The 15,487-nt window shown below is 40.8% G+C and overlaps 1 protein-coding gene across 2 annotated transcripts in view; it reads right to left on the bottom strand.

Moving 5' to 3' along the window:
• The window catches only part of MTMR2 (myotubularin related protein 2), a 68,694-nt gene that overhangs the window by 36,708 nt on the left and 16,499 nt on the right, over window positions 1–15,487 (bottom strand). For both annotated transcript variants that reach the window (XM_089687925.1, XM_089687926.1), the window contains exons 2-3: window positions 13,655–13,847; window positions 7,719–7,784 (exon numbers count right to left, since the gene is read on the bottom strand). In XM_089687925.1, coding sequence (XP_089544051.1) covers window positions 7,719–7,776 — 58 coding nt within the window. In that variant the 5' untranslated portion in view covers window positions 7,777–7,784; window positions 13,655–13,847. The remainder of the gene's footprint in view (window positions 1–7,718; window positions 7,785–13,654; window positions 13,848–15,487) is intronic.

Raw genomic sequence — 15,487 nt, 5'->3', positions numbered from 1 at the left:
TGCAAAATCTGGTGCAGCTCTGCACAGAAACCAATCAGTTTCCAGGTTTTTTTTTTGTCAAAGCTACAGGCTAGACCAGGGGTGGGCAAACTTTTTGACTTGAGGGCCGCAATGGGTTCATATATTGGACCCGGGGGCCGGACCAAGAGTAGATAGTAATTCATACCCCATAGTAATTCATCCCCCATATAGTAATTCATCCCCCATATAGTAATTCATCCCCCATAGTAATTCATCCCCCATATAGTAATTCATCCCCCATATAGTAATTCATCCCCCATATAGTAATTCATCCCCCATAGTAATTCATCCCCCATAGCAATTAATCCATCCCCCATAGTAATTCATCCCCCATATAGTAATTCATCCCCCATATAGTAATTCATCCCCCCTATAGTAATTCATTCCCCATATTAATTCATCCCCCACAGTACTATTCCCCCCCAAGTAGTAAGCCAAGTCCCCCCTGTGTCAATTCACTTACCTTTGCTCCGCGCGTTCCTCTCGCCGTGTTCCCGCGCCGTTCCGGTCTTCAGGGCGGACTGTGAGAGGAGCCTAGCTCCCCTCCCCTCACGTTCGTCACGCTGCCCCGCCTACACACATCCTGACAGCCAATGTTTGCCTGCCCTGGCTGTGTTTTTTTTTAGCACACTCCGCGGGCTGGATTAAAAGGTCCACCGGGCCGTAGTTTGCCCATTGCTGGGCTAGACAATGGCACCCTGACTGCCATTAGATATCGGGATGAATTTCTTGGACCCATTGTCAGGCCCTACGCTGGTGCAGTGGGCCCTGGGTTCCTCCTGGTTTACGACAATGCCCGGCCTCATGTGGCAAGAGTATGCAGGCAGTTCCTGGAGGATGAAGGAATTGATACCATTGAATGGCCCCCACACTTGCCTGACCTAAATCCAATAGAACACCTCTGGGATATCATATTTCGTGGCCATACAACGCCGCCAGGCTGCACCTCAGACTGTCCAGGAGCTCAGTGGTGCCCTGGTCTAGATCTGGGAGGAAATCCCCCAGGACACCATCCGTCGTCTCATTAGGAGCATGCCCCAACGTTGTCAGGCATGCATACAAGCACGTGGGGGCCATACAACCTACTGAGGACCATTCTGAGTTGCTGCAATGAAATTTCAGCAACATAGACTAGTCTGCTGCATCATTTTTTCACTTTGATTTTTGGGGTGTCTTTGAATTCAGTCCTCTGTAGGTTGATAATTTTCATTTCATCAACTGATGGGGCGTCCTTACATTCCTAACACATTACCCAGTCCATATCAGTATAGATATCCAGCATAATATATTTCCTCACTGAGAGCTGATGTGTTTCTTGTGAGAGGTGTGTGTGTACGCGCTTTCCCCCAGTTTCCGCTCTAATTCATTCGAAAGTTGTTCTATCGGGTTGAGGTCAGGACTCTGTACAGGCCAGTCAAGTTCCTCCACCCCAAACTCACTCATCCATGTCTTTCTGGACTTTGCTTTGTGCACTGGTGCGCAGTCATGTTGGATCAGGAAGGGGCCATCCCCAAACTGTTCCCACAAAGTTGGGAGCATGAAATTGTCCAATATGTCTTGGTATGCTGATGCCTTAAGAGTTCCCTTCACTGGAATTAAGGGGCCAAGCCCAACCCCTGAAAAACAACCCCACACAATAATCCCCCCTCCACCAAACTTTACACTTGGCACAATGCAGTCAGGCAAGTACCATTCTCTTGACAACTGCCAAACCCAGACACATCCATCGGATTGCCAGACAGAGAAGCGTGATTCCTCACTCCAGAGAACACGTCTCCACTGCTCTGGAGTCCAGTGGCGGCGTGCTTTACACTACTGCATCCGATGCTTTGCATTGCACTTGGTGATGTAAGGCTTGGATGCAGCTGCTCGGCCATGGAAACCCATTCCATGAAGTTCTCTATGTACTGTTGTTGTGCTAATCTGAAGGCCACACAAAGTTTGGAGGTCTTTAGCTATTGACTCTGAAGACAGAGATTTTTGCGCACTGTGCACTTCAGCATGCGCTGACCCCGCTCTTTCATTTTATGTGGTTGCTGTTGTTCCCAGTTGCTTCCACTTTGTTATAATACCACTAACAGTTGACCGTGGAATACTCAGTATCAAGTAAATTTCACAGATGGACTTATTGCACAGGTGGCAACCTATCACGGTACCACGCTTGGAGTCACTGAGCTCCTGAGAGCGACCCATTCTTTCACAAATGTCTGTAGGAGCAGTCTGCATATTATATATATATATATATATATATATATATATATATATATATATATATAAATTCTATCCAATTCCTTCTATAGTATAAGTGTAAGTTCTACTTATATTTCATCACTGGAGGATTCTGTCTTAAATTTAGCTGAACAGAACATACTCTAGCAGTCTCAGCACCCCTATTAGTATAGAGTTTGCCATTGTGGCTATTAAAGGAACTGGGTGTAAGCCACCACCTTGATTCTGGCTTCACCACCTAACACAGTGGTTCTCAACCTTCCTAATGCCGCGACCCTTTAATACAGTTCCTCATGTTGTGGTGACCCCCCAACCATAAAATTATTTACCCAGTAATTATAATTCATGAGTGTCGTTTTACCTCCAATGCTGCTGCTTTCAACACAGTAGCTGCTTTCAACACAGTAGCTGCTCTTTACACATCGGAAATATGTGTTTTCTGATGGTCTTAGGGGACCCCAGTGAAAGGGTCGTTCGACCCCCAAAGGGGTCGCGACCCACAGGTTGAGAACCACTGACCTAACAAGTAAATGATCTTGAACAAGTACACATGTCAAGAATCACACTTTTCAGACTGTTCACTCTTACTGAAACAAGATGTCTCACTAGCTAGTAAAGCCAGCATCAGCATGACGTGTTCACACAACAAGCTACCACTTGCCTCCCAATTATCTACAGAATGTCATGGGACTGATGGAATTTAGTTTGTAAAATTAGCTGGGTTCTTTACAAAAGTAGTAATTACAATGAACACAGGCTTTACAGTGAGCAGCGGAAGCTCCCATTTGCCCATCATTAGAATTATTCACTTTATAGGTTATATATTATCTACAGGCAAAACCTTTTTTCTAGCATGTAGCAGGGTTTTGCTGCTATCTGGGGCTCTGTTAGCACAATTTCCCTTCACTTCTTGTCTTGGTGACACTTTGTTTTTTTAAAACCAGGCAGGAAGTGAAAAATATGACAGCTGTGCTGTCCTTCCCATACTTAAAGAATTCCAGGCATAGTATATTTATACAGCTTGAACCAATATAACGAAGTATACGCCATGTCTGGCTGATGTCCCTGGAAACTGGAAATCACTGACGCAGACATTGCTACTCCAGTGACCTCTACTTCAGTGATCTCTCCCACCTTTACCAAAGCATTCTCCGAATGGCACCCATGCCGAACATCTGAGCACCTGTGTTCACAATGCATCATGCCAACCACTCAGCACAGGACCCGGAAGCAAGTGGCGGTCATTAGCAATGTCTACTTCAGTGATTCCCAGCTTCCAGGGGCATCAGCCAGGTATGGGCAGCACAGTGGCTAAATGGTTAGCACTTCCGCCTGGATGTACTAGGGTTGTTGGTTCGAATCCCAACCACGGCACCACCTGCCTGGAGTTTGCATGTTCTCCCTGTGCCTGCGTGGGTTTCCACCAGGTACTCAGATTTCCTCCCATGCTCCAAAGACATGCTTGTAGGTTAATTGGATCCTGTCTAAATTGGCCCTAATATGTATATGTATGAATGTACTCTTCTTCATCTACACCTCCTCCCTTGGCCAACTCATACACTCTCACGGCTTCAACTACCACCTCTATGCCGACGACACACAAATCTATCTCTCAACCCCCCACCTCACCCCCTCGGTCTCTGCCCACACACTTACTGAGCGACATATCAGATTGGATGTCGCTCCACTTCCTTAAACTGAACCTCTCCAAAACCAAGTTTCTTGTCTTCCCCCCAGTCCGGACCCCACCCCCCATTGACTTCTCCATCACATCCAACAACGCCAATATCAAACCCACCCTGCAGGCCAGAGTACTTGGTGTCATTCTGGACTCCAACCTATCCTTCCAGCCCCAAGTCCAATCTTTAACCTCCTTGGCGGTGTTCCCGAGCGTGACTCGGGGTTAATTTTCATGTCCAGGTGCGGTAACCCCGAGTCACGCTCGGGGTAAAGTGCAGAGGATACAACGTCTTCCCCTACCTTCTCCCCGCGATTCCCCGCTGTGATCGCCGGTGAGAACGCTGCCCGGCATCTGACTTCCTGGTTTCTCTCTCTGCGAGCAGCCGCAGTGCAGGAGAGTGGAACTGGGAGGGAATATTAAAATTTAAAGTGACACACACACACACATACATATAAAAGAGATGATACATTGTAATCTGAGAGGATTACAATATATCACCTCAGATCTGACATTGTACTGGCATTTGTGCCCATAAAAATAAAACATGGCACCAAAAATGCCCCCATTTAGGTCCAAAGCACTTTTAGACCAATTGAGTGACATCGACAGCGACGTGGAGTCGTGGGGAGATTTGTCGTCTGACACTGACACCGATCTGGCAAGTGACAGCGGCGATGATCCTGCTCCTGACCTCAGCAATGTGCGCACTTGGTGCCCTATTGCCTGCGATACGGACCATGTAGCGCCCCCAAGATTCCCATTTATTGGATCACCTGGGATGAAGGTAGATGTTGAGCGTAACAACCCTCTGGCCTACCTGCAATTATTCCTCACTGAGGAGATAATTGAAAAAATTGTCACGGAGACCAACCGCTACCAAGAGCAGCAACCCGCTACACTGCAAGCCAGGTTTTCCAGAAACCGAAAGTGGGATCCGGTGAGCAGAGAGGACATCTGGAAATTTCTGGGACTCATCATTCTGCAGGGCGTGATAGGAAAACCGCTCCAGAAATGGTACTGGACCACCAATAAATTACTGGCCACTCCGGTTTTTGGCACCGTTATGTCCGAATATCGGTTTTCCCTCATCATGAAGTATTTACACTTCACTAACAATGAGGAATTTGATGAGGCCACGCATCCTCAGCCCAAACTTAAAAAAATCTGGGAGGTGTACCAAAATATTGTGTTCAATTTCCAGCGGACCTACGTGCCAGATAGGGACGTCAGTGTGGATGAAAGCTTGATGGCCTACAAGGGTCGCCTAAGCTGGATCCAGTACATAGCGTCCAAAAGAGCGCGGTTTGGCATCAAATTCTACATGCTCTGCGAGTCATCTACCGGGTACATTTGGAATTCGGTCATTTACACTGGTAAAGGCACGCAGTTCAACCCCAGGTACAGCGACTATGGGATGGCCACATCATCTGTCCTTACACTGCTGGAGCCGTTGCTGAACCAGGGATATTGTGTGACCACGGACAACTTTTACACGTCTCCGGAACTGTATGAGGTTTTGATAAAAAACAAGACCGATGCTTATGGTACAGTCAAGTCTAATCGACGTGGCATGCCATCTACGTTTGCCCAGAAACAACTCAAAACCGGAGAAATGGTTGCCTGGCAAAAGGGTAAGATGATGGCAATGCGATGGAGAGACAAGAAGGACGTGTGTCTCATGAGCACTGTGCATAATTTGTCCACTGGCATGGTCCACACAAGAGGTGGGAAAGATGTGCTGAAGCCGCAACTCGTGATAGACTATAATAACACCATGGGAGGTGTGGACAGAGCCGATCAGGCAATGACATTTTATCCGGCTATGCGCAAACAACAAAAAAAATATTATAAGAAGATATTCAGGCATCTTCTTGAACAATGCCTTTGGAACTCGTACATCCTTCACAGAGCAAAGAGTGACAAGCCTCTTATTCATTCTGAGTTTATCTGGAAGGTGGCTGAGCAGATTTTTATCAACTACCAAACGCCATCAGTAGCCATGAACAGATCTGGACGTCGTGCTGTTGTCAATCCAGAACGCCTGACTGGTCGCCATTTCATGGACTACATCCCGCCAACCACAAAAAAGGCAGCACCTACCAGGATGTGTGTGGTGTGCTGCTCAAGGAGAGATGGCAATGGAAAGAAAGTTCGAAAAGAAACCAGATTCCATTGCCCTGACTGTGACGTCGGATTGTGTGCAGTGCCATGTTTCAAAATTTATCACACTCAGGATGTTTACTGAATTTTCTTTGTTTGACAAATTTCATTATTTTTTATTACATTATTGAATAAAATTATATTATTTATTAGATTATAATTCATGATTTTGTGTTTCATACTTTATCACATCCGGGTTGTCTACTAGAGTCTTCTTTGCTCAGGTTTAAGTAAGTAATTACTAAGAATTGCAGGCCTACAATACATAACACCAAATTTCCATGCAAAAAAATGGTACCGCTTTTGGTACAAAATTCCTGACATAATCATACCGCCAGGGAGGTTAACAAACTCGTGCAGACTCCACCTCCGCAACATCGCCAAAATACGCCCATTCCTAACCCCAGAAACCACTAAACAGCTCATCCACTCCCTCATCATATCACGACTCGACTACTGCAACTCCCTCCTCACTGGCCTGCCTCTCCGCTGGCTATCCCCGCTTCAGTCGATCCTGAATACGGCTGCCAGACTCATTCACCTTTCCAATCGCTCCATTTTCGCCACCCCCCTCTGCCAATCCCTCCACTGGCTTCCGATTGCGCAACGGATCAAATTCAAAATCCTAACACTGACGTACAAAGCTGTCCACCATACTGCCCCGAACTACATCACCGACCTAATATCCCAGTACCGCCCAGCACGCACACTCCACTGCTCACAAGACCTCCTTCTCTCTAGTTCCCTGGTTTCCTCCTCCCATGCCCGCCTCCAGGACTTCTCCAGGGTGTCACCCATCCTCTGGAACTCCCTGCCCCAACCCATCAGATTATCACCTACTCTCCTCTCCTTTAGGCGCACCCTGAAAACCCATCTCTTCAGGGAAGCCTACCCCACCCCCTGCTAACTTGACCGACCTTCTCCACTCTTCCTACCACTCCATCCCCCACAGCTTTCTCCTCCTGTGCCACCATCCCCTCCCTCCTAGATTGTAAGCTCGAAAGAGCAGGGCCCTCGATCCCCTCATGTTTTGCATTGTATTGGTATTGTTCTGTCACAAGTTCTGTCCCCCTTTGTAATGTACAGCGCTGAGTGAACTATTGGCGCTTTATAAATACTGTATAATAATAATAATAATGTAAGTTAGGGACCTTAGATTGTACGCCCCTTGAGGGTTAGGGACTGATGTGAATGTACAATATATATGTGTAAAGCACTGCAAAAATTGACAGCGCTATATAAGCACCTGAAATAAATAAATAAATAAATATGGTATATACATTGTACATTGGTCCAAGCTGGGCCAATGTAACTATGTAGAGTATATACCATGCCTGGCAGTCATCTTTAAACTATGAAAAAAAGCAGTTTTAATCCTGTCTGTGTTGCTGCTGGAGAATTCCCTTCACTTCCTGCCAGGTAAAGCTGTGTCACCAGAACAGGAAGTGTGGGGGAAATCTCTCTAATGGAGCCCTACATAGCAGTAAAACCTGACAAAGGTTCTAATTCTTTCCCCACTCCATCCAAAACTAGAAAATAAAAAATAGCTGTAGATACACTTTAAGTACGATGGCTCTCCTGAAATATGTCATGCCCTCATTTATAAGCAGAAAAGTATTTTGCTTACCCATATCTTTTACCACCTCTCCAGGTAGCAGGAGCAACTCTTCCATACCAGCAAGCATTTTAAGACCTAAAACAGCAGAAAAGTAAAAATCATGATAATGGAACCTTTTAAAGCCATTAAAAAAAAAACATCAGCAGTACTATGAATGCAGGGATTGCACCTGGGCTGTAAAAGCTCAGCTATTGAGGAGAAGAACAAGTCATTCACCAATCACAAGTTTTCCTGGCAGAATTCTGCATAATGCTTTCAGGGCACATTGCACAATAGAAGAGAAATGATATGTAAATGCAGGGGGTCTGTTTCCACAATAAACAAGAAGAGACAAGACATCTGCAATATCAGTCTACTGAAAGCAAGAGATAAAGGTCATCACAAACACTTCCAGTATAACTATACAAATCCAGAGACTCTCAAAAAGTCACGTTATTTTTGTGTAGTGCTGAGTCTAGGTAGGTATGTCATCTAATCCACAGGCATACACAAATCAGCCATAACATTATGACCACCCACCATAACCAGTTAAGGCATGGACACCACTAGACCTCTGAAGGTATGCTGTGGTATCTGGTACTAAGCCATCTGTAGCAGATCCTTTAAGTCCTGTAAGTTGTGAGGTGGGGCTGCCATGAATCAGACTTCTTTTTCCAGCACATCCCACAGATGCTTGATTGAATTAGGATCTGGAGAATTTGGAGGCCAAGTCAACACCTCACACTCGTTGTGTTCCTCAAACCATATATGAATTCATCAAACCAGGCCACCTTCTCCAGTTGCTTGATGGTACAGTTCTGATGCTCATGTGCCCACTGTAGGCACCTTTGGCAGTGGACACAGGTCAGTATGGGCACCATAACCGGTCTGCAGCTATGCAGCCCCATAAACAACAAACTTCAATGTACTGTGTGTTCTGACACCTTTCTATCAGACCCAACAGTAACTTTTTAAACAATTTGAGTTACAGTAGCTTTTCTATAGGATCAGACTACATGGGCCAGCCTTCGCTCCCTACACGCTTCAATAAGCCTTAGCTGCCCAAGACCCTGTGGCCGGTTCGCCAGTGTTCCTTCTTTGGACCACATCTAGTAGGTCCTGACCACTGCAGACCGTTAACATCAGAGCTGCCATTTTGCAATTTCTCTAACCCAGTCATCTAGCCATTAGAATTTGGTCCTTGTCACTCAGTTGCTTAGCACACATGACACATAGTCATGTTATAATTCTCCCTTGCCATAGGGAAACACGAAGGAACCATTAATATTAATTTTCATAATATTTTTCATATTTCTATGTCATATAGAGACCACATTTACTTATTTGTGGGTCACTATCATGAATGGATTGTGGCATTTTTTTACTAGTAGCAGGGCAGCATTTATTTACACTGAAAAAACCAAGGTACTGTATAATCCACCTGGATACACTAAGTAGTTGTGAGGATATGTACAGTTATACTAAGATATGCCAAACTTGTAAAACTTACATGCAAGGGGAAGCTAAGTAGGATTTCGGAGTTATCAGAAAAGAGTAATTAAAAAAGGTAAGCAGCAGTAAAAAATATATATATATATATATATATATATATAATATTATATTTTTTTATGTTCTGTTATATGAATGGGAACATGTAACAGATGTATTGCAGGTTTATCCCAATTTGGCTGCAAAGGTAGATGTACACTTATTCTTGCTCATTTTTACTATGTTCAACACATCAACTTCAGGGACAACACGTTCACTTGCTGCCTAATATATCATATTCCCTTTCACATATTACTGTCAAGAGATAACTAATGTTATTCACTTTGTCTGTCAGTGGTTGTAATGTTATGGCTGATTATTGGTGTACACTTCACTATAATCTGAGCATAGGACTATTATGTACAGAGGCGACTATTTCACATAAAAAAAAAAAATATATATATATATATTAATAATAATAAAAAATACTCTGCACATATTCATTGGCATATTTTTTAAACATAGAGGCACAGGAACAAGTGATGTGTGCCCTTACCCTGCAGCACTGGGGCCCAGGATTTCTTTCCAACCATGAAACTAAGCTTTAAAGTGTACATCTACCTTTGCAGCCAAATTGGGATAAGGCCTGCATTACATCTGTTACATGTTCCCATTCACATAAAAGAACTTACAAAAATATAATATTATATTTTTATATATATATATATATATATATATATATAAAAACTGCTACTTACCTTTTTAATTACTCTTTTCTGATAACTCCAGAATCCTACTTAGCTTCCCCCTTGCATGTAATGTTAACCCCTTCATGACAGAGGGTAAAACAAATCCTAACACCTGAACGCAGATTTACAAGTTTGGCATATCTTAGTATAACTGTACATATCCTCACAACTACTTAGTGTATCCAGGTGGATTATACAGTACCTTGGTTTTTTCAGTGTAAATAAAAGCTGCTCTGCCACTAGTAAAAAAAATGCCACAATCCATTCATGATAGTGACCCACAAATAAGTAAATGTGATCTCTATATGACATAGAAATATGAGAAATATTATGAAAATTATTATTAATGGTTCCTTCATGTTTCCCTATGGCAAGGGAGAATTATAACATGACTACATTTCTTGCGTGCTAAACCAATGCTTAAACCTGTGCTATAATAATGGGATGCTGTCCAAACAGTGCACCAAACATAAATGTAAACCTTCCAAATAGAACCAATATTGGTCAAAACATATGGATAAGAAGATTGATCACCAAATCACTTTGTTTCACTTGTGTGGATGGAGGAAGTGTCTCACACTGGGACTTTAAATATATATATATATATATATATATATATATATACACACACTTGGATATAGTGGTACACTGGGACTTTATTAAATTTATATTAGATGCACTGGATTTATGTTTATTACCCCCATGTTTTGACCAATATTGATTCTATTTGGAAGGTTTACATTTATGTTTGGTGTACTATTTGCACAGCATCCCATTGTTATAGCACAGGTATAAGCATTGGTTTGGCACATATGACATATAGTCATGTTATAATTCTCCCTTGCCATAGGGAAACACGAAGGAACCATTAATAATAATTTTCATTATATTTTTCATATTTCTATGTCATATAGAGATTACATTTACTTATTTGTGGGTCACTATCACAAACAAATTGTGGAATTTTTTTCACTAGTGGCAGAGCAGCATTTATTTACACTGGTATTCACACATTTGTTTACATTTACACTTGGCATTGGTGGTATTGCTAGCAGCAGCCAGTTTATCTACTTTTTAATATAGTCCACTTTGCAGGCTCCATTTTATACATTGTATATCTCCTGATTTTTTGTATCAAATAAAAATTGGCCCAAAACAGTAAAAAATTATTTTTCAAAATGTGGTCATATATTTCTTGCTATTACCACCACGACCTACCACTAAAGAACACAAAATAAATTCTCCTGGTCCTGATGATCGCAGCGATACCACATATGTGTATGTTATTTGTTGTATGTACCTGTAGTATGGCCCAGAAACAATAGTGCACATTCTCCTTGTTTTTTATCCTGCCTACAACACACTGACATTGACACGAATTTAATTTTTTTTTAATCCTACCTGAAATATACTGATCCTAACCTCGACCAAATCATGATCTGGCTATTTCAACTTCAATTTTTATTATATTATTATTTTACACATTTTTGTTTGTTTACATTTTCGCCTCCGGCAGGAAGAACAAGAAGCAATGGGATTGATATACTAAAACTGTAGAGTGCAAAATCTAGTGCAGTTCTGCATAGAAACCAATCAGCTCCTAGGTTTTTTTGTCAAAGCCTAACTGAAAAAACTTAAGTTTTTAGAAGCTGATTGGCTACCATGCACAGCTGTACCAGATTTTGCACTCTCCAGTTATAGTAAATCAACCTCAATGTATACTTCTCTCCATTCAGAGAAGAAAAGAAACACGGGGTGGGTTGTGCAGTGACTGATCATGCAATAGCCAGAGGCTATTACACCAATCAGGTGATTGGCAAACAGGCATCCTGGTTTCTGATTGTTGGTGAGAGTCTGGTCCCTGTGCTGGGAACATGCTGTGCATCATGCTCCCAGCACAAACAGATGTCTGCATATATGTGGCCTAACAGAAGAAGACCCACTTCAGGGATGTCACATATATGTGTACAGGTGGCAAGGAGTTAGTTGACTATAATTCAAGTGGTAGTAAACCGCAGAAAAATAAAAAAAAATTATCTGCAAGGTAATATCAGAATGTGCTAGTATGCATCGCATACTAGCACATTACGAAGGACTTACCTTAAAACAAAGCTTTATTATAAGCATACCTGTAGGTAAAAGATACAAAGTGGGTTTACTTCCAAATTAACCCTGTCTGGTCTGTGCTGGCAAATCTTCATTATCGGCTGTACACACTGTCTGTACTAACAAAAGGGTCTAAAGATGTCAAGGCTTGTGTGCTACATTGTATGGTAATGCAGTCTCTATAAATCCAGCCATAAATAAGCACACTGCAAGGTATTCTGAACAACAGATTTGCCTAAAGAGTTATATGTACAAACGGGCTTTAAAGAAACAACTAGAAAGGTAAGAAATATTATTTTTGATTTAATATTTAGTGTGCTGTGTGAATGAGAACACATAACAGACATATAGTGGAGTTCCTCCCATATGGAAGAAAAATAAATTTGAAGTATATTTTTCCCAAATATATTGACATATATTTGAAATACTACAATTTTGGCCATATTCAATGTATTTCAATATATATACATACACACACATATATACACACACACACATATATACACACACATACATATATATATATATATATATATATATATATATATATATATACACATACATATACATATACACACACACATATACACACACACAAATATATGTTAAAATTGCTTTTTTATATGTTAAAAAAAATCTGAAGAATATATTTAAAAAATATATATTTTTAAATATATGCTTCAGATTTTTTTTAACATATAAAAAAGTAATTTTAACATATTTTTATATGCATTCCAAAAATGTAGATTTGTATTTTTAAAGACATACAGCATATTTGAAATATATTTTAAAAAATATTTTTCATATATTTTGTAATAAAAACACATTTCAAAATGCAATATATATATATATATATATATATATATATATATATATATATATATACACACACACACACACACACACACACACATACATATAATTGACATCTATATATATATATATATATATATATATACACACATACACATACATACACACATACATATTTTATATATATATATATTTTTTTTTATTTATTTAAATATACTGAATACGGCCAAAATTGTAGTGTTTCAAATATATGTCAATATATTTTGGGAAGAATATTTTTAACATATATTTCAAATATATTTTTCTTCCATGTGGACTCACATTTTGCTGCAAAAGTGGATATATGTTTTAAAGGGATTTGTGTATTGCTGCAATTTTAGGGCCCCCTCATCTCCCTCAGCCCGTTGTAAAGAACAGAAGGCCAGTATTTACAATGCTATAGTATTTTATGGTTCTAGTATAAAACACAAGATTTCCACAGCAGGTGGCGGGCAGGTGAACACTAATTGAATCTCCAAATAACCATAAAACGTAGGAGCTCTGGAAGAGAAGTCACAAAAAAAAGCAAATTTATTTTTTCATATAAGCTTGGCTCAGACTATTTAAAGTGACAGAAAATCAGGAATTGGGCTTTGATAAAATGCGTTATAAAAAACAGTTACTCTTCAGTTGCATACTTACTTTTAATCAGTGGCCTAAAATATGGAAACCAGGCAACTAGTATTTTCAGAAGGAAAGGTTAGAAAGTTACCTTTAAAATAATGATCTATCCACAATATGCAGTACTTTATCATGATGAAATAAAAATACCTTGGTAGTGTGTGTTGCTTTGCTTGTCTGTCCAGAAGATTTTCTCTGTGGGGTGTGGTCACATGATCATAACATCATCACAGCTACAGAGACCAGGACCGTCCTGGTGCTGTCGTTCCAGAAGTAACAAGGACAACTCAGTTCCTCTCTTCAAATCTTCCACTCAGCATTTCTTCTATTCATCTGGTGTCTTCTGTACATGAGATAGAGATCACAGTGTTCTACATAGAGCAGATGTTACTGAACAAGACAACGTTTGCTCTTGAAAAGTATATATTTAAAAAGGGTGTTGTCAGCTTCGGAAAACCAACCCAGCCCTATTGTTTCCTACGTTCTGCAACTTTTATTCTCATTGTAAAAAAGTTGGGTATTTTTCATTATAAAATAATAAATGTATCAAAATCAGTGTTTGTTTTATTTTCAAAATTTTTTGATTACCTGATGAATGAACTTACAGGAAGTCGGGTAACTATGTAAAGCCCAACAATGAAATTCCTTTATTTCCCGCCTTTCAGTCTATTAATATACCACTGAAAGCGTTTTAGTGGTATCAGTTTGATAAGTGCAATACCAGTTGATCCTGTCAGAAATCTTGTGAGCTGTTAACTTACTGTTCTCCTTACATGTGCTTACTGACTGATACCAGTAAGCATTGTTCCCAGCTATTTCTGAGGACTACAGAACCCGTCCATTCTTATGGAGAAGAGGCAAGGAGGAAGTTTCTGTAGTCCTCTCCTACAGTGAAAACGCTGCCTCCCCATGAATGGGCATTGTTAGCTTAGGACAGGAAGTACGTTACTAGCAGGGGGGCCAAGTGAAAATAAGAGAAAAAGTGTAAATAAATAAATACATAAAGTGTCACTACGGCAAAACATTTTTTTTTATTTTCATTTTGGATAGAGTAAGGGAGGGTTATAATCCCTGTCATTTTTTTTTTTTTTTGCCATCTGTGCTCTTTTGTGGAGATTTCCCTTCACTTCCTGTCCCATAGCCAAAACAAGAAGTGAGAGGAAATCCCTTCAAAGTGAGGGAAACATTGTTACATAGTAATGCCGGCCATACATGGGTCAAAATTCGACCGATTTTTCGTCCGAAAATCGAACCTAAGAATAATCGGCCCATTTTTGCTCTGTTAGTGGGTCAACGGCACCGGCCAATTTTTGTGGTTCCTCCCCTTTTCGGTGATCGGGCATGTTGGAAAATTCGTGAAAAATGACCGATTTTTGACTCAATGATGGTCAAATCGTACAATCGTTTTTCTGAAAAGAATATGCGCTGTGACCTGGAAATGAAGACATTTTCGATTTTTGGAAGAAAATCGTTCGGAATTCGACCCATGTATGGCCTGCATTAGTCTGGCTGAAAAAAGTCAAAAGTCCATCAAGTTCAACCATTTAAAAAAAAAAAGTTATAACCCTACACCCACAATTGATCCAGAGGAAGGCAAAAAACTCAGCAAAGCATGATCCAATTTTCTCCTGCAGGGGAAAAAATTCCTTCCTGATCCCCCGAGAGGCAATTGGATATTCCCTGGATCAACTTTACCTATAAAATGTTAGTATCCAGTTATATTCTGTGTATGTAGGAAAGAATCCAGGACTTTTTTAAAGCAATCCACTGAGCTGGCCAGAACCAACTCTTGAGGGAGTCTATTCCACATTTTCACAGCTCTCACTGTGAAGAAACCTTTCCAAATTTGGAGATTAAATTTCTTTTCCTCCAGACGTAAAGAATGCCCCCTTGTCCTCTGTGATGACCTCAGGGTGAATATATCTACACAGAGTTCACTATATGAACCACTGATGTATTTATACATGTTGATCATATCCCCCC

The sequence above is a fragment of the Staurois parvus genome, unplaced genomic scaffold (genome assembly GCF_062004578.1).
Source record: "Staurois parvus isolate SC_StPar_1 unplaced genomic scaffold, SC_StPar_1.0 ptg000440l, whole genome shotgun sequence".
NCBI lineage: Eukaryota > Metazoa > Chordata > Amphibia > Anura > Ranidae > Staurois > Staurois parvus.
Note: the sequence above shows the minus strand (reverse complement) of the source record. Positions and strands in the feature narration are given on the sequence as shown.